We start from the raw sequence: 18,616 nt of genomic DNA, 5'->3' as shown, positions 1-18,616 counted from the left end.
ACATCCACAAGGTAATGACAGGAATTGATTAAAGCTCTACTGGCTGTTGAGTGAATCTGGCACAAAATGTTTGACGGCAATATGGGATTTAAAAAAAATTGTGTACGTGTTGTAATGCGTTTGACCTTGCAGGGCTTGACAAGAAGATAAAATTGTTGGCGCATGCGCAAAACTTTCTGCGCGCATCTGCTCACTTTCTTCTCTCGTCCATCTTCACCAGCTCGTCACGTCTTTTCTGCGAAACTTGATCGACCCACCGCAAAAATGTCTTCGCAGGCGTGCTGCCGAAGTTTCTAGCATTCCTCGTCCAGCCTCGTGCACGTGCGAGTAAGCATGGTTGAGAGGTAAGAGGGTGCGTGCGCGTGCCGGTCGAATCGTCTGGCTGTCTTCTCGTCATTATCGGCTGTGCTTTTATCAAAACGATTTTCTAAAAATACTCCAAAGCGGGTCACAGTGATGACAAGACTTTCTCACCTGAAGAAATACTACGTCGACACAAAACGCGGATCATGGAGAGATCAACGAAACGTCGCCTCGGGGTAACGTGTGGAAACCATAAGGGTAAGGGTCTCGTCTCCGAAGTTCGAAGCTGTGTGGACACCAATTAAATATTTCTTTATGACTTAATTACCCTAAGGTATATTTTCCACTTTACCCAGGGATAAAGCAACCTGCGGTATCTGGACATCGCTTTATAAGTACGTGAAAAAGTCGGGTACCCTTGATTATTCAATGTTGCTCTGGGGTAGCCAACTACCTTCCCTTCATAGCTACAGCCCCAGGAACAGTAGACCTAGAGAGATGTAAAGCTTGCCTTAAATTTAACTATGGACAGGAAGCATCCACAACTATGGCTGCAGATGGTTTTGTGGGGTTGGATGTTATTGAGGTAGTAAAGTAAACCCTAGTGGACCTTGTATCTCTGTTTTGTGAAGATGGTCTCCTTATGAGTCGCTACAATGGGCGTGCACACACGCAGGCATCCACGTGATTTCGCACACAAAGCTTTTACCACCCTCAACGATGTTAAAATATTACAGGCCTTAAACTCCTTGGCTTTTAACCCGGGGCGTTAATGGAGCTCGGAGTTTGATGTAAAGCGACCAAGAACCTACATTTTATTAAACTCAGGCCCCATTTTCTCCACAGAGTAAAGGAGATATAATTCAAGTAGGCGGATGCCCTGGATACAAATCAAATAAAAGGATCTTGCCTATTAACTAGCAGCAATGTGACAATGTACAGCAAAAATAACTTCGAAGAGAAAGAAAATGTTTCTCGGTGTTGTTCAGATAAAGGTGGAAAAAAAAGGATGTCAAAAATCTCTAACGCCATAAGCCTTTTGTAGCGGGTATTACCACCGACAGAAAAAGCATTTCCCGCAGTGAAAACTACCCAAGAAGGTTTATACTCGGCTTTGAGACTAGTTTCAGTATTTACAATGGATTTTTAAAAATGCTCTGGCCTTACTAAATCCGTCCTTGCTTTTTCTTAATTTCTTTTGAAAGATTTCCTTCGTTTTATCTTCCTTTGAAGCAGAAAGTTTTAAAAAAAGAACGTGTGGCTGCCCCTAATTACCTTTCTTAACAACATAAGTTTGGAGGAAAGTTTCACTAAGTTTGACAAAGTTATTATGCGGCAGTCATATATAAAAACTTCGCCAGAGTTCGTACTTTTAAGAGGTTAAGAACAACTGGATCGTGGTCAACTAATCAAGGATTGTGCTCTTGCTTCCTAGTGCTTGGAAACCGTCTCTTTTTTTTTTTAATTCTGACTGACGTTGGTTTTTGTGTCTTTAGCCACAAGCTACTTTTAGACCTGTCTGCTAAATGTCTTAGCCCACTTTTATGACCCGTGCAGTTCACGCCAGGAGTCAGTAAAACTGCTCGTGTGGTGAGATGCTTCTTCCTTCTTTTTTCTTGTGTGTGCTTTTGGGCAAAATCCTTGCATGCAACAATTCATTTCTCCTCTCGCCGATCCTGACCCCCTGGGTGTGTATTTTATGATCGAGAGATTTTTTCTGAGAGCACACAAGAATATGCGTAGGTAACGGAAAGGTAAAGGACACGATGAGGTTAAATAATAGATAATGACGTTCTGAACGGTTTGCGCTCAAATTTTTGGTTTGCCAAACCATTGGTTACTGACAATCGCAGTTCTGGCTCGGTATACGGAACCTGCATCGGTTTGCTGACAAATGACGCCATTCCATTTAAGCCAGCATTAACTTTGCCTTTCTAAAGGTCATTGGAACGCTGGCATCATGAAGCTGATAAAGTTTTGAACCTTGGGACAGCGAGGAAGACCTGAAGGGAAATTGCTTGGTAGACGATGTCGTTTCTGTTAAACAACATCTTCTCTAGGGCACCGTGGAGATGTGTCGATGCCGGGGTGGACACGAACATGGACTGGTGATTCCATGTATACCTCACGTTCGCTACCGCTCATGGCCAACCTAAGTGGCGAACCTTGTCAGACACTGCATCTGGCCTGATTGCCTTTGAAGACCAGTGCTGGTAGGCCAGCTTAGCTGGTGATCAGCTAGTCAAGGGAGGAATAATAATAATGACCACCTCAATCACGATTTAGGGTCAATTTGTTTTCCTTCACGAAAAAGTCTGAAACTCGGCGACCTCCGGGGATTGGCATCCCTGCGCATTTTAGGCACGATTGTAAATAAACACTTTGCTTGAAACTCGAAAGTTTGTTTGGAAACGATTTATCAGGTCACTATATCATTTAAGCCCAGATTTTCATTTCATTTGAATTTTTCTTTAACAAAAGGGAGATGGGAGAGGCTAGGGCACATGTTTGTGCATGTTTCTGTAGAGACGTGTTTGTGTTTAGCTGTGAAAGTGAGAGAACAGCCATTTTTTGGAAATAGGATCTAACTAGTAAAGTCATTATCACAAGACTCACACACAAACACATGAGCACGCATACATGAACACACACACATTTTAAAAAGACGTGAATACGAACTGTATCAGAAACACAGGCTGAGGTGTAGGTTTGAAGAGGGCCTATGAAGGTGGTAATAGAATAATGATAGAAGTGGGACAGACTTTGCCAGCAGATCTCTCGAGTGAGTGCAGCTCACGGCATGAAGCAGGCGGCAAAGTACATCAAATCCCTCGTTGCCTTGTGACCTTTGAACCTTCACCTCGACTCAAAGCCTCGTGCGGGCAACAGGCGCTTTCCTGCTGTGATCCTCCCTATTCGGCGTCAGCCCTCCTAATCTTCAAATCACAAAAGAGCAAGCAAAAAAACGTTTTCAGTTGTTCCGGCCAGCTTAGTGGGTTACCCAGCCTCATTTTGCAGTGTGCGCAGTAGGTTTCCACGCAGGTCAACTACTACTTCCGTTTCAGAACATTTTATTTTTCGTACCTTCTTTCTATCTTTATTTAACAACACATCGTTTCAAAAGTGGCGTGGTCTTATCTAGTTTTTTTTGCAACAATGTATTTATTCTTTTGAAAAAAAAATATTATCATGTGTCCTGAAGGTTTAAGTTTTTTTTTTGTTTTGAGGGTTTAAATGAATTAAAAATTTAGGACAGCTATGTAACACAGGGGACGATAAACATCGTTTGCAAGGGTGCCATCACAAATGATATAGTCAAGAGCTTGACTGTGGTTTACTAGATCTTCTATTTTTATGGAATTCCGTTTCAACATTTTTATCTGTTAAACGTCTGTCTAATCTTAAAGAGGAAAACGTTTCTCTTGTGTCACAGACAATAAAGTATTCCTCAACGACGAAGAAAGCTGCATTACCATACCTCATAGTGAGAAGTAAGCAACAGATCTAGCTTTTCCTCCCCAGTTAACGGAGGTAACACTGAGTTCACCCTGTTAATGGAGTTAGGTGAATGCATACGTTTTCTGGCACATCAGCATGTTGTTTTAGCGTATGATTAGCATGGAAACCTCCACCCTACACCCTCCACCCTCCACCCTACACCCTCCACCCTACACCCTCCTCCTCCGGGTCTTGGACATTTCATTTAAAAGATCATTTGCCAACGTCTGACAGACGTGAGCAGATGTAAACAGGTGGGCCAACATGCCGACGACTGCACCTAGCAGGTGAGACAGATGATCATTCATTTTTTTCCCCTGAGAGAGCTCTTTACTTTCTTTGCAGGACCTTCAAGTGCAATCAGGAAGGCGTGTTCACTGTTTCACTCCTTATTAGACTTAGACTCTCGCTGTATTGAACCTAACTGAACGAAATAATAAATGAAAACTGATCATAGACAAAGAATTTCCTTGGTCAAATGTTCAACCACAAGCTGACAAGAACAGGAATTCACTAATTTGCGGTAAAAATCCTTTTCACGTCTACAATGTGTTTCACAGGAATTACACAGAGATGATGAGGGAAATCCTTGAATTAACGACAATATGTTAATTGTTTTAATTTTTTTGTAAGAGAGATAAGGCCAGTTTAAACTAATCTGCTCTGAACTCTATTTGCCCAAACCGAATTGATAAATATATAACAGTTTAAATTGTAACAAACTGTAGTTAGAAACTTAAATTCTAAACGGAAACTTTATTTTGAAAAAAAAGTCAATATGTTAAAGTCCTGCCTTTAGATAATCACAAAATCGCCACAGTACCACAAAGCCACGTAACAACCGGCACGTGACGTCTGGCAGCAGATGACCCGGCAAATCCCACAGGGGGCGCTGTTTGTGCTTCCTGAGAAAGGAGAGCAAGGACAGATAACTCATGATGGACACAAACGTATGGTTACTCGAGTAATGGGACGTGTTGTGCCTTTGCATAGCAAATTCTTGCAGTCAGCTCTACAATACGGGGTTTTAGAGTGTATGTGTGTGTGCGTGAGAGAGAGAGAAAGAAAAACAGCATGTGTGAGCAGCTGTGCACTGCAAGTGTGTTCGTGGGCGTGGTTTTTATTTTTACTTCTCTAAAGCTTTTTCGTTGCTCAGACCGCTGAACAAACATGTTATTACTTTCACTATCCTTTTTAAAGCCTTTGTCGCACGTAAAACTGTGTAGGTGGGCTGACTGAAACAGGTCAAGGTGACTGATTTAAAAATTGACTCCGTTATGAAGTTGACTTATTCTGTAAAGAAGGTGGCAAACAATACAAATACCAAGATTACAAAGACAAAAGCAATATTAAAGAAAACTATAGCAAGCTGACGGTTCCTTAACACTAAAAATTAATATAGTACCCAAAAGTAAATGCAAGTCTCGAGTAGAGCAACATAAGGGATCTGGCAACCAGTACAGTCTGTCACCAGAATTAATAGGAAATCTATTGTGGTGCCAGTGATGCTGTACGGCTACGAGACCTGGACCTTGGTAACAGAATAAAAATAAAGGATCCTGGTGTTCGAGATGAAGGGCTTCAGGCTCCTCTGGGTCTTCTACAGAAAGACAAATACAAACGACTTCGTCCGTGGTCACCTGCCTGATGTCTCCCCAGGAGTCTCTTGTTACCATCAAGCGGCAGAAACGGAAGTGGTCAGTCAAGTCCCCAGACATGAGATCTTGTCCAACACAGACCTCCAAGGTTACGTTGAAGGCGGTCGACGTCGTTGCAAACAGAAGAAAGGTTGAGTGCCCAACGTGAAGGAGGATCTTCTCAGGTGGGCGATGACTACCCCGTTTGGCATCAGTTCACGAATGATTCGCTCCATCAGCTTTACCCTTGGACTGGTAATTGCATGACAGTACACCACACTTGGCAGGCCACCTGGACATCTCGAGCAAGAGACAAAAACAGGAAAAGAGAGACAGTAACAGTTAAGACCACCTGTGGCGTCAGGGAGCAGCGACACTCCTCCCACACCTCCTTTGATCTTTCCTCCTCCCTTCCTTCACTCCCCATATTTCCCCAGATCCTCATCCCTACAGCCCGAAATCGCCTTTAGGTGACAGTACTCTTCCCTCCCCCAATCGTAAAGAACAACAGGTGGTCTATACTGCGTTTGTTTTCAAAAGACTTCAAAAACCGTTTCAAATGACTTCTCACAGGTTGCAGAAGCATTTGAATAATCCGATAATTTTGCTGCTTTTTTAGGTTGCTTTTTTAAGTCGACTCTTGACTCAAAAGCTTCCGTGGAAAATTAAAATTCTAAAATAACATCGACTTAATTATCTTCAAAGTTTATAGTAAAAAGAACGTTTTATATCAGGTCCGGGACATGTGTCAAGCACCATCCTGAGCTGTTACTGAGTTCCTAAAGAACAATGACTTGTGCATATCAACAAATTGTGTTCTTTGCCCCTGAAGCTTTTTACTTTTGTTTGTTTATTTTTGGTCCCACAAAGTGACTTTGGAAGAAGTCTACGTGCCACATGGTAAGAGCCCCGAGGCAAACGCCAAGAGATTAGAAAATGGGTCGGGATGCATCTATACTCTTTCAACCCGCAACAAAAGCCCACGTGGTTCATTGATGTAATTGAATACATTTTCTTGTCATTTTTCTGTCTTGACACTGTTTGCCTTCTTCTGTGGCATATATCCACATATCTATATCCACATATCCACTGTCAAAAAACCAGTCCAACACTGTTATCCATCACGAACTTCGGAAAAAAAACAACTTAAAGGTTCGGGAAAAACCCAGTGACGTAGTCTTCAGCGAAATGAATACCGTGGAATGCACTCAGTCAAACCATAACATCCATCGGTCATTTTTCTTGCATGACAGTTACTCTAGCGTTTTCTTATTAGTGCCATAACAAGGAAACAATCCATTTTTCGTTTTGAAAGGCTGAAGAAAATAGTTTCGACCGCCCTTGATCTACCCTCGCAACAGTGGTCTCGAAAATAAACAGCATTTGCCTCCTTGTTGTGTAAACGTTTTGTTTGGCTAAATTACCAGACGTAAAAAGTTCCCCGACACTTTGTCCGCGCGTGCAGGGGGTCTCCTTTCAGAAATCCAGGCGGTATGGTGCACGTCGTCTCTGAAATTAATGGACGAGCATCAGCAAAGACCACAACATGTTGTCCTTGCGGCAACCGCGTCTGACCTAAGACACTCAAGTCCTGTCTGCTTCAAAGCTTACCACAACTGATGACTGCTTGTTTGGCCTTTTCGCACTTACTATCAAGGGGCCTTATTTCCCTTTTTCTCTGTATGCTTCTTGCCCCCGACAGTATGTATCTTCATTAGACGTCGCGGGCTCTCATCCTGCCTTCACGAAAGTAAACGCCTGGCAGGCGATATTTACCCAAGTCCTGTGCTTTGAACCAGACTGTAGGTAAGCACAAAGCGTATATCAAACGCGGAGTTTCTAGTAGAACCACTGGTGAAGAGGTTCCTAAACGAACCGAATGGGAACAATAAACAAATAAAGATCAAAATGAATCCGAATTCATCGCCATTAACCCTCTCTGGACGCTCAAAAGAAAGCTGATGAAGGTCACCAAACAAAGAGTTAAAGGAACAGGGCTAAGGTTCAGACAGAATATAATTTATGACAGGAGAGATCTTTAGTTGACTTTAGTTAGCCTTATGTACCAACTAGTAGAAAAGGATTCAATAATAAAGTAAACTTTTCGCCACTTCGCCACTTCCAGCTCGAGTGATTATGCAGAGTGGAGTGAGACACCTTATTATATCGAGACCTAGTTCATATATCAGACTCATCCCCAAGCCAAGACTGAATAGACGGAAGTCCCATCCCCCGCATCAATTATTAACCGTTTGTGTATAAAGTGAGTGACACATGCACTAGCCTTATACTGTTACACTAAATGCGTAGACTCAAGATTCGCTTCCTGCACTTCTCATTAACTCTGAAGACACTCAAGTACATCAGACGCCAACTTTGTATTTCACAGCTTGAGGTGGGTTCCTGTGCACCTAAAGTATTAAATCTGTTTAGCCGAGAATTCTCTAGAAGCTAACTAACAATTACTAGCTCACATCTATTATAAATTAGAGTTCACTCACACGGTTTTGCGTGCACATTGTCTTGCCCAGACATGTCCTACCGGATATGACGTCACCCCTTGCAAATTCTGGACAAGCGGAGACAGGCTTCCGGGCACCTCGCAGATTACCCGCAGACCTGTCATTGCTGGGCTGCCTTCAAAAAACCTCTGCCGTGACATGATCGCACTCATGTCTGGGGGTCTCCAGATGAAAGATAATGATATTCTCCTTGAGCGGAGAGCAAGTTAGCGTTTCACAACATCTACCTGCTGGTCACGTGGTAACAAAAACCTTTGTAACAATCTTTTTCTGTTCATTTGAGTTATTTTGGCGATAGGTAGATAGATCACGTTTTAATGTTAAATATTGAAAACTGAAACATCAGCTTGGGTTAAATTTCAGAACTAAAATATTGTACTTTTCTTTTGTAAACAGATGTGTATCCTGTTTTGTAAATGTGTTTATTTTGTTGTTGATTTAAAATGAGCTATAAGTTTATCTCCAACTTTCTTGTAGAAAGTATTATCACGATAATTTTTAAATTCAAAAATGGGAATTTTTAAATGTAACGACAGGTTTCAGATTAAATTCTTCAAACCTAGAGGGAAAATAAAAGTTAGTAATAATGACAAAAAAACAAAAAACAAAAAAAACCACGGCTCATGGGAACAAAGTTTTTAGAAAGTCAAAGTTTTGAGAAAGTTCTGTTGTTGCCCATGGCTAAAATGAAAAAAAAAAACTGCTCCGAGTAACAGAAAAAATAAAACTTTTGGCGAATTCCCGGGCAACTCCGAAGCTTTGACAGCTTTGTCCCAAGGTCTTGCACAAACAAGAGAGGAACAACTGGGTGGGATAAACACAACCAGACTGCCGGATGCACTTTTCTCGAAGATCACCTTACAAATTGACTGAATATCGTGCCCTTAGGTCTTCTGCACCCATTGTCTGCATCAGCCGTCAGATGTCGCTGCAAGACATTCTAGACCAACGTCATTCTAGCGTCTCTTAACATTCTGTCCATTTTTCGGGAGAGGAGGTGTTGGATGAAGGAGGAATAATCGTTGCCTAATAATCGTTGTTGTCGTCAGTATCGTTGTCATTATCGTTGTCTTGTCTTTTGTTAAGACAGCACCGTTAAAGCTGTACATAAGAAATCGGTGCTCTTTGTCCTAAGGACAGATGTCAAAAAATTCTTTGCAGAAACGTTTTTTCCATGTTCTTTTTAAGGACAGTCTGATTTTTTTTGACTGCTTCTTTCATTTGATTTCGTGTAAGGGAGTCCGGTCGATAGCGTTCACGGAGCATGATATTGAACACCGAAGGTCTCAACAGCCCAGGAAAAAGCAGACGTTGTGGCTGAAATAAATATTGAAAAGCTTTTTTTTTTCTCAACAAAACAAAGAAATTCTCTTTTGAAACCGAGCACTACACAAAATCGCTCTCTATCACAGCAATCTATCTTCTCCAGGCCAAACAGCTATCAAGGGGAGAGAATCCATTCGGCAGCCGTTGATGAGCATATCGTGACAGCTGCACCCGACACCATTCTGACGTCATAGGCACGGGCTCCACGATAGGGCGCCAAGCAGACGTCAGTGGCAGAGGCAGCCTCAGCCAGGCGTTATGGCGATGAACTTTGCTCATAAGCTGGGTGAGATTGTTCTGGTCTTATGAATGGCTGCTTGGCGTGGACCAGTCACGATCGATGTTAGAATCCCTGCACTGCCCCCCCCCTCTCTCTCTCCCCCCACAACCCACTACCCCGTCCTTGCATCAAAGGTAAACAGGGGGCGTGCTGGACAAGGAGGGTTTTTTGGTGGTGTGGGAGATTTTATTGTGGGGTGCGAGGGAGGGTGGGAGCTGAAGATCAGCGAAGATTGTCGATCTCGTAACCTCTTCATCGAAAAAAATCAGTGGACTAAATTTTTTTTCTTTTTTTTTATTCATCTCTCTCTCTTTCCTAATCTTACTGCTCTTTTTTTCTTTACAATTCATGGACAGTTTTTTTCCCTTTATATAGATTGAAGCGGTCCTGCACCTGAGACCACTCTCTGCTAATATTTCTCCATGCTTCTTTTATTAGTTGAAGGTAATTAGCGTCTGACCTGTGGCTGGAGAGTGGTCATCAATCAGGCTCATCAGCACGACCGACGATCTCGACATCAGGTTCGGCCGCATGCTTGCTGCGTCAGCAATATTCCTTCTAGCAAACCACATGAATACCTTATATGATTTTATTTTCTGTTTTTGTTTTGCTTGCTTGTTTATTGGGAGGTTCTTTTGCAGCTCTACTGTCTGACGGCCTGAAAGGATGATTGCTGGTTACCTCGCGACATCACAATTACTTCTGCGGGAGAAAAAAAATATGTGCATCCCACTAAAGAAAAGAAAATTCTCGCACATTGTCGTCTAAATAATCCCATGGAATTATCAGTTCTAGTCTGAACCTGGTTCAGGAAGTTTAAGGTTCGTATTCCTTTAAATGCTGGTCAATGACGTAATGGTCTTATCTCTGTTTAGTCCTTGTTACTCCTCGAGAAGCAAAGGCAGCAACATCTCTAGGTTCGGTTTTTGCTTGTTCCTAAATCTTCATACCGAAAATAGTTTCTTCAGAGGGTGCGTTGCCGTATGATATTTCTCTTACAATCAATATACAAAAAGTTCGAAAAAAGGTCGATACATTTCCAATAAGTCAATAAAAAGTCAGCTTCAGGTAATTGAAAGATGTTTCATTTGTTTCATACTTGCATACGATGTTTGTTTTTTTTTTTTTCTTTTTTTTTGTTGAGGAAGCTCAAGTCTAGCTTGTCTTGTGTGATTTTTTTTAACACGAGAGTTCAACCAACAGGTGCAAGATCAATAAATCGATTATAAATTTCAGTACCTCAGGGGATGGACCTCCCATTCTTTGCACAGTGGAGCGACACAGCCGGGAGCGAGGCTGATGGCCGACGCCACCCAACCTTTGTTCAGACAAAGAGCGATGACCAGATTAAGACTCGGCTTAAAGACAAGCTATCTATCATCCCAAAAAAGAAGTCCGGGGACTGGGGTACGCCAGCCGTGGCGTCAGCTGTGCGACTGCTGACGTTCGTTCCACCTCGCGCTCTGAAGGGAAAACGACTTTACGACGCGTCATTACCTCCACGCACTCGCAGAGCACGGAATGGGGGGAGGTAATTCGTGGACCTGACGCTATTTATCATTAGTTGTCAATTTATGGCGATAGATATATAATTTATAGTTGATGAAGTTGACGAAGCATGATGTTTCTGCAGTTCGAGAGGGAGTGCGCAAGAAAGGAGAGTAACCAGAAGAGACGAGGAGAGGATTTAAAATAAAAAGTAGAACGCACAGATACAGAGTAGGGGGCTAGGCAGAAGAGAGACAGATGGGAGAAGATGAGCCGCAAAGGGAAAAGAACAGATGAAAATAACAGGTTAATGCAATAAAGAGTTTTACTTGCCCTGTTTATGGTACAGCCATTAGCATGCCTCGTTAGGGAAAATTCGCAGACGTAAAACTCGTTGTCTTTCTTTTTTTCTGGGAAGGGGAATAGAACCTACTTCCTTCAGTCCTGAGACCTGTGCTTGCTGTTATTATTTTATTACTTGAATCCATGCCATAATAATTTTTGCAAGATCTTCATTTTTTTCTGTGTTAGAAAATTCTGAACAATAGGAATGAAAATTGGCACAGGTCGAAAAACAAAAGAAAAAAACAAGGAGATGCGGTGGAATATCTTAGGGGAGAGGGAGAGAAAATCGCGGGTGTGTCTGAATAATAGATTCCGCGAATGTGACTGAAGGAAACTGTCTTTACTTTCTTTTTTATTTCTACTTTTCTAGGACTAGAAAGTTAATACTTTTGTTTTAAATTGAATACTCTTCAAAATCGAGACAAACCCCAGAACAATTTAAAATTTCCTAAAACTTTTAGACTCTCTTTCTATATATCTATATCTTTCACACATTCTCTCTCTCTCTCTCTCTCTCTCTCTCTCTCTCTCTCTCTCTCTCTCTCTCTCTCTCTCTCTCTCTCTCTCTCTCTCTCTCTCTCACACAACTGAATAAGAAAATAGAAGTCGTTGATGTTCTCGGCAAAGGTCGATGCTACATCTTAATCTTATAAACATCAATCTTTGTCAGTATTAAATGAAGAGTAATGGTTCTCAAGTGGCCTAGAGGGAAATTTCATACAACCAAGTTACAGGGAATCTGTTAGCTTGTATTAATTCTTCATTTTATTATTTAAAGTAAACTACCGACGCTTGCACAAAGAAAGAAAAAAGACCCGAATCCGCTGTTTACGAGGATTAATCTTACATTTAATAGCATGAAGTGGAGCGAGATAGTTTGTTTACGGCCTAGATCGCTTACACTATGAAAGTAAACATCATCTGTAAGCCTTTTATTATTGTCTTGTTATATTATGGGACATAAACATAAATTAAGATAGCAACACATAGATGAACAAGATGTCACATCCATAAAACTCTGATATTTTTTGTCATATTTTGATCATTTTTGTAGGCATTTAGGCTGAATAATAATTAAAAAAAACTTTTTACAAATGTCTGGCTATTTAGTGTAAGAAAACAAGAACAGGACGTGATAAGCAACGCCAAGGGAGCTCATTCAGACAGATGGCGCCGCCTGCATGCGGCGTTCCACGAAAACGAATAAGAAACATGGAAGTGACGAGGGGTTCGAGTCAGGAAGTCACGTAGCAAACGTCCTCTTAACGTGATATGCCGATCACTGGCATCTTGCAGGAGCCTCGTGGGCTAATGAGCGGGTCACGCTGACCCCCGCGACCTCTGACCCTCAGCAGCAACGACGCTTTGCTGCCAAAGAACGATTAGGACAGTCACGACTGCAGACCATCGTTTTTACAATATTGGGAGAGGGGTTCAAAAGGAGGAATCTCCCAGTTGATTTACAGCCACTTGTACACTCAAAGGAGAAAAAGCAATTCAGGGAAACGCAAGTACAAGATGCAACATGATCCACCAACTATAAAAAATAAGATTATTTTTCTTTTCAAGATTAAGAAGAATGTTTGTGCAATGTTCGCATGGACTGCCGTTCATTTGGAGCAGATTTATTCTTTTGGGAAAGATACTTGACGATACTAATACGTTTTCTAGTACTTAATTGATGGTAATAGAGAGCAATATGACCGCGGGCTGAGTATAAACGTTTGAGAAAAATATAATGAAGAAAAGCATGTCTTCATACCTCCTCCACCAGAAGAACACATACACAGAAGAACATAAGCACATGCACACGCTCACATATTTTCATTTTTCTTTCTCTCTCATCTCGCATAGACTCTCACGACAAGCAAGAGAGATATACTCGGAGATATTCGTCCTATCCAGTCTTTCTCTTCTTTCTTTTCGTCTGTTTGAAAGAATGTGGATGCTTTATTTGTGTATTAAAGAAAGATTAAGACTGCGACAGTTTTGTTCTTGCTGACCCCTTTTGACGGAACACTAACTTTAAACTTCCATTTTATTTGAATCAATCAGCGGTTGGTGTAACAAGCTTCCTTATGGCCTTGCTACTTCGGAAATTATCTCCCTTTATCTTTACCAAAAAAAGCTCAATCCGGGTTCGATGGCGTCTGGCTGACGTCATCAGGCCACCGCCGTCGCAAAAGAAAGAAAATCGATCGATCGTAAAGTTCAAAGTTTGACAAAATGTCAACAAAAAAAAAAAGTAAGAAAATTGAATATAGAAGAATTCTGAAAAGAGAGCTAATGATAAAGAGCGAGATTAATTTAAGTGCAGGTGCTTAAGTGTACGTGATAGAGAGGAATAATTGGTGGTGGTGGTGGTGGTGGTGGTGGTGGTGGTGGTGGTGGTGGTGGTGTGTGGTGGTGGTGGTGGTGGGAAGGAAGAAGGAAGGAGGAAGTAAGAACTAATTGACAAAGTTCTTGAAATTTTAATCTTCGAGTCTGGGTGACTTCCGATGTGACAAAAATAGAAACGCTAAAGTAACTTTACGCTCTCGTCCATGTAAAAGCTGAGAGTTCAGCAGATGAACTTTTAATGCAAATAGATATAGTCCGGAAAAAGAGCGACTGGGAGCGTGTGCAGGGGCATTGAAGATCGCGAAGATGAGGATGGTAAGCTCTTTAGGAGGGTCAACCGTGCATGGGACAGACGTGTCGGGGACACAGGACTGCACTTTCGTCGTCAGGACCGTGAAATAACACTTGACAACATGAGAGGAGAAATCTATTTCAATGTACATAACTCTCGGTAGGATTTATTTTTTCTTTTAAATGCAGTAGCTTAGAATTCCTAGCTTAGATAGTAAAAAATCTCTTGAGTGGAAAATGTCAACAGAGGTGGACTCCATAAAAACTAACAGGTCAAATTTCTTCAGGATCGAGTTAAATCTTTCAATGTAAATATTTTGTTTATAAATTTCAATGTTTGCTTCAAATGGATGTAATTTGTAAAATTATATAATCTATACATTTATGCACATGATATGGCGTAGCTGTAGCATCAGGTTTACTACGAAGTACAATCTGGACAACTCCCTCGTAGGACCGACCCTGCGAAATGTGGATCCCGCTTGGCGAGGAGAATCCATCCAATCGAGCAGAACTGTCTTAACAGGCTGCTTCGGATCTCCCAAAGAAAATATAAAACTAAAGACTTTGTACAGACCACGGTCAACATCCGAAGGACATCAGAAGCCAAGACTCGCATTGGTCAAGCCACGTAAGCCACGTGACCCTGCATGACATTATGTCGAAATTTTGTTTTCCAAGGTACTATGGAAGGAGGTTCGACTCCGTGGTGGTCAGAGGAAGACGTGGTATATGAAGGTTAAGGAGTAGAAAAATATTTCATTTCTAGACAAAATTTAAACACAGATACCAGTCTGCAGATTTCTTTTCAGGCGAGAAAATGTGATTCAAAAAAGAGAAGCCCAAAATAGTTATTCTGACTCCTTTTTGTTGCCTGAAATCGTATTTGTTTTCGTCTCTCTTCCTTTTGCTTCTTCTGATTCTCTTAGTTCATTTCCTATTCATCCCCGTTCTTCTGAACATAAAAGTGTTCTAATTACCCAAGTATCACCTGCATTATATTCTCTTTTTTTTAATTCGTTTGTCACATTCAAGCTGCACTGATCTTTCGATTGATATTGAAAACACACCAGCACCCATCAGACAGTATCAACCATGCGTGTCTTCGTTATTGACAGTAGTTCATGCATGCGTGCGTTCGCGGGCGTGTGTGTGTGAGAGAGAGATAGAGAAAGAAAGAGAGAGAGGAAGATATTAATGCAAACTGTCACTCCTATGCTAAGCAGCAATACATGTCAGGTTTGGGTGCATGCTTATGCACAAAGTTAAATTAATGTGCAATTTCAAGCGCCTTAAACGTCCAAACTGCTTAAAACACCATTTTACAATGAGCATGTGTACTGCACTTCATCCCCACCACGAAAGTTAGGCTCGAGATGCTTTTCCTGCTTCACCATATGTTACTGAAAACAATTCACTCTCTACAGTGAATATCACTCGCCACCCTGACAGCAAGTAATGAAAACATTTCGAGACCAATTGCTCAGGACATAACTAAAGCGTAGTGTGGTGATGGAGCTGGAAACGAGAATATAGAGTGGTCATCAAAACAGACTAATGAAAACTCTCCGTACTTACTTAGGCAATAAAATACTCATCGGGGAATGTAAACTAATGCTGCTTCTGATTATCTATGCAGCTGTATCGTTAAAATAAAATGAACAGCATTGAAGATGGAGGGATGGGAAAGAGAGAGGGGACAATTTTGTTACAGACGATTATTTGATGGAATGAATAGAGAGGGCGCTGCATTGAACGCAATGAAGCGATGAGGATGATGATGATGATGAGGAGGAGGAGTAGGAGTAGTAGGATGAGGATGAGGAGGAGGAGAAGGATGATCATTATTATTGCTCCCCACAACAAATACTGTAAAGACACCGACAAGCGTCAGCAGACGGATGATACCATTGTACATATGAGCGAATATAATTATTTCAAACGAAAGGAAGTGGAATATACGACGGGTTTGAGACAAGATGGCTGACTTCTGCAAGGCAAAATGTTAAGTTGTACATATATCTATATTGGAAAAGAAGACATTTTAAAGAAGGGGAGAGAGTTTTAGGAGCATGGCTGATCTGGGGGATGTTGTGGAGTACTTGTACATATTGTAGCATATAACGAGCAAAGTTTTACTGAGTTTTATTGGAGGGGTGGGGAAAGAAGAGGACGACATCACGGACGATAGAGGGAGCATCACTTACCTGTGGGATGCTGGAGATGAAGCTTAGAATCCACGAGCAGGCCAGCATGATTTTCCCCCGGCGGGTGGCGTCGTTGATTGAGAGCGGGTGCATGATGGCGAAGTAGCGGTCCAGCGAGATGGTGACGAGGATGCAAGAGCTGAGGTAGAAGCCAAAGGCGCGGAAGAACATCATCAAACGACAGGCAGCATCCCCGGCCAGCCAGACGACCGTGGCATGCCAGGCGATCTCCAAGGGCATCATCATGAACGTGACCAACAGGTCCGCGATGGCCAGGTGCATGATGAACATGTTCACGCGAGATTTCACGTTGCGGTTGCGGAAGAGCGTGATGAAGACTGTCAAATTCCCGCAGGCCGCCACCAGAAAGAGGCAGGAATAGGCGATGACGGACACGGCACTGTCATCGTTGAAGTAAAGTTCTTTGGGCAATGGCGGCATGTCGTACAGACATTGCAGGCCGGTGGAGTTCTGCAGGCCGGGGGGCAAGGTGGTGTTGGGAGGACACAGTAGATGCGTCCCGTTGAAGAAGCTGACTTCGTAGCCCATGAGCTGCTCCAGAGCCTGGATGCTGAAGCTCTCCTCAGGGTGTTCACTGTGGGCTGTCGTCGCCTTCGTTGTTTTGACGCTTGTCGTCGGCGATGTTGGCATGATGAAGGACGACTACTTTCGCACACATACACTAAACAAAACTCACACCTCACTTCACGGACAGTAAATCCTGCCACAAAACTAACAGCAATTTAAGCTACCACTTACTTCATCTTAAAAAAATTTTGTAATTGCTATATCTTGTGAAAAGAATTTTTTCTACCAAAATGTCCTGAAGGCAAGTTTATTCGTCTTCCGCCAGACACTTTAGTTTGAGATTGAAAGAAAAGTCTTCGGTTTGAATTAAAGTGAAGGACTTTGTCTTAAGCAAATCCGAGGGAACAATTAAGTAAATATGATAATCGTTCAATGGTTTTTTTTTTCTCAGCGGTGACAGTAACTCCTGAAACTTTCCGCCACCAAAACCTTTCACGATGACCACGACATCAGAATGTGAGACCCTGTAAACTCCACTCCCACCTCCGATCCTTCTTTCGTCCACCCAGACTGATTACCGGGTATTATGCGGTCAGTAATCCACGGTACATCCACGAACAAGTCAGTGCTGGTCAGCAAACTTTTTCATCTCTTGAAAATGAATGGATGGAAAGGGTGTGAAAAGTTATTCGTCCCTCTCACCTGTAAAAGGCTCAGAGAACTTCTACAACGGATTTCTCTCGGTGGTTACTACGGTAAAGTGATTAGAAAGACAGCTGACAGTCCGATCCCGGTATTGGCAACATGTTGTAGCGATGCTGACGTGTGAGCGTGCGTTCGGCGGCCAGGGAGGGACGACTACGACAGCAACGGCGCTCCAACGGTTTGTGAGAGCCAGCCGCCGTCCGTGTGTGTGCGCACGCAGGCGCGCTCGATTGATGCACGCGCCGTGTTCGGTGATTCACACAACTGCGTGCATGCCGTTGACTAGGAGGTGGGACGGGTGAGCGGGGTGGGTGGGAAAAGACAGAAAGATGGAGTCGGGGGGAGGAGGTATGACGGGAGGTGGCGAACAGCGCTGATAAGCAGTTTTGCTCGGTTTCACAACTCGCGGGGTGGGGACCGATGAGGGGAAGTGCGTGGGTTCTAACTACCTCTGAGGAGAAAGGTGAGAAGTACATCCGCGTGGAAAATGACGTAGGAACACACTTGACCCTTGACCCTCGCTGGAAATCCTTGCGTTAGGGAGAAACGCCTCACGGTCTGTCCGTGCAGAGGACGGAGAAAATTTCCCTAACTCTTCACCACCCCCAAGTGAAAAGAGATTTTCGGAAACTGGACCAGACGGAGGGAGAGATATAATGGAGTGGTGGGAGTGGGTGTCCATGGTACAATTCCTGGCAGCACGTGACCATCTCCTCCGCAGCGTCACTCGGCGCAGGCGTCAGACTTGACCTATGGCCTTGGGAGGCAGCCACATCTTTTTGGTCGAACTCTGTTATTCATCCACCGACTTTCAGGGCCTCTTATCATTGTTGTTTAGATCGTTTCTTGTATTTCTGCTGTCATTTTCTCCCTCTGGTTTGAAAGCTGCTGCTCGTTTGCTTTTTGCTTTGCGTTGCAGGTTTACAAATCTTCGCAAAAAGTCTGGGCTAGCTGTCCCAATTCAATTTTTTCTCGTGTTTTTTTTTTAAAGCAGGCGAAGATCTAATTTGCTATTTTGGGGGAGAAGATGGGCAGCAACGAAGGGTGCATTCGACCTACACTGTGGTAGAAAGGAGTGTGGTGACATCTAACCTTGTTTCTCCAATGGTGGCGCTTGATTCTGTCGGGCTTTCTCCACAGTGATCT

The 18,616-nt window shown here is 42.7% G+C and overlaps 1 protein-coding gene across 3 annotated transcripts in view; it reads right to left on the bottom strand.

Moving 5' to 3' along the window:
• The window catches only part of LOC112553883 (gonadotropin-releasing hormone II receptor-like), a 100,283-nt gene extending 81,925 nt beyond the window's left edge, over positions 1-18,358 (bottom strand). For all 3 annotated transcript variants that reach the window (XM_025221363.1, XM_025221364.1, XM_025221365.1), the window contains exon 1: positions 16,238-18,358. In XM_025221363.1, coding sequence (XP_025077148.1) covers positions 16,238-16,888 — 651 coding nt within the window. In that variant the 5' untranslated portion in view covers positions 16,889-18,358. The remainder of the gene's footprint in view (positions 1-16,237) is intronic.
• Positions 18,359-18,616: the final 258 nt, after the last annotated feature.

The sequence above is a fragment of the Pomacea canaliculata genome, linkage group LG13 (genome assembly GCF_003073045.1).
Source record: "Pomacea canaliculata isolate SZHN2017 linkage group LG13, ASM307304v1, whole genome shotgun sequence".
NCBI lineage: Eukaryota > Metazoa > Mollusca > Gastropoda > Architaenioglossa > Ampullariidae > Pomacea > Pomacea canaliculata.
This window is presented reverse-complemented; position numbering and strand designations above follow the sequence as displayed.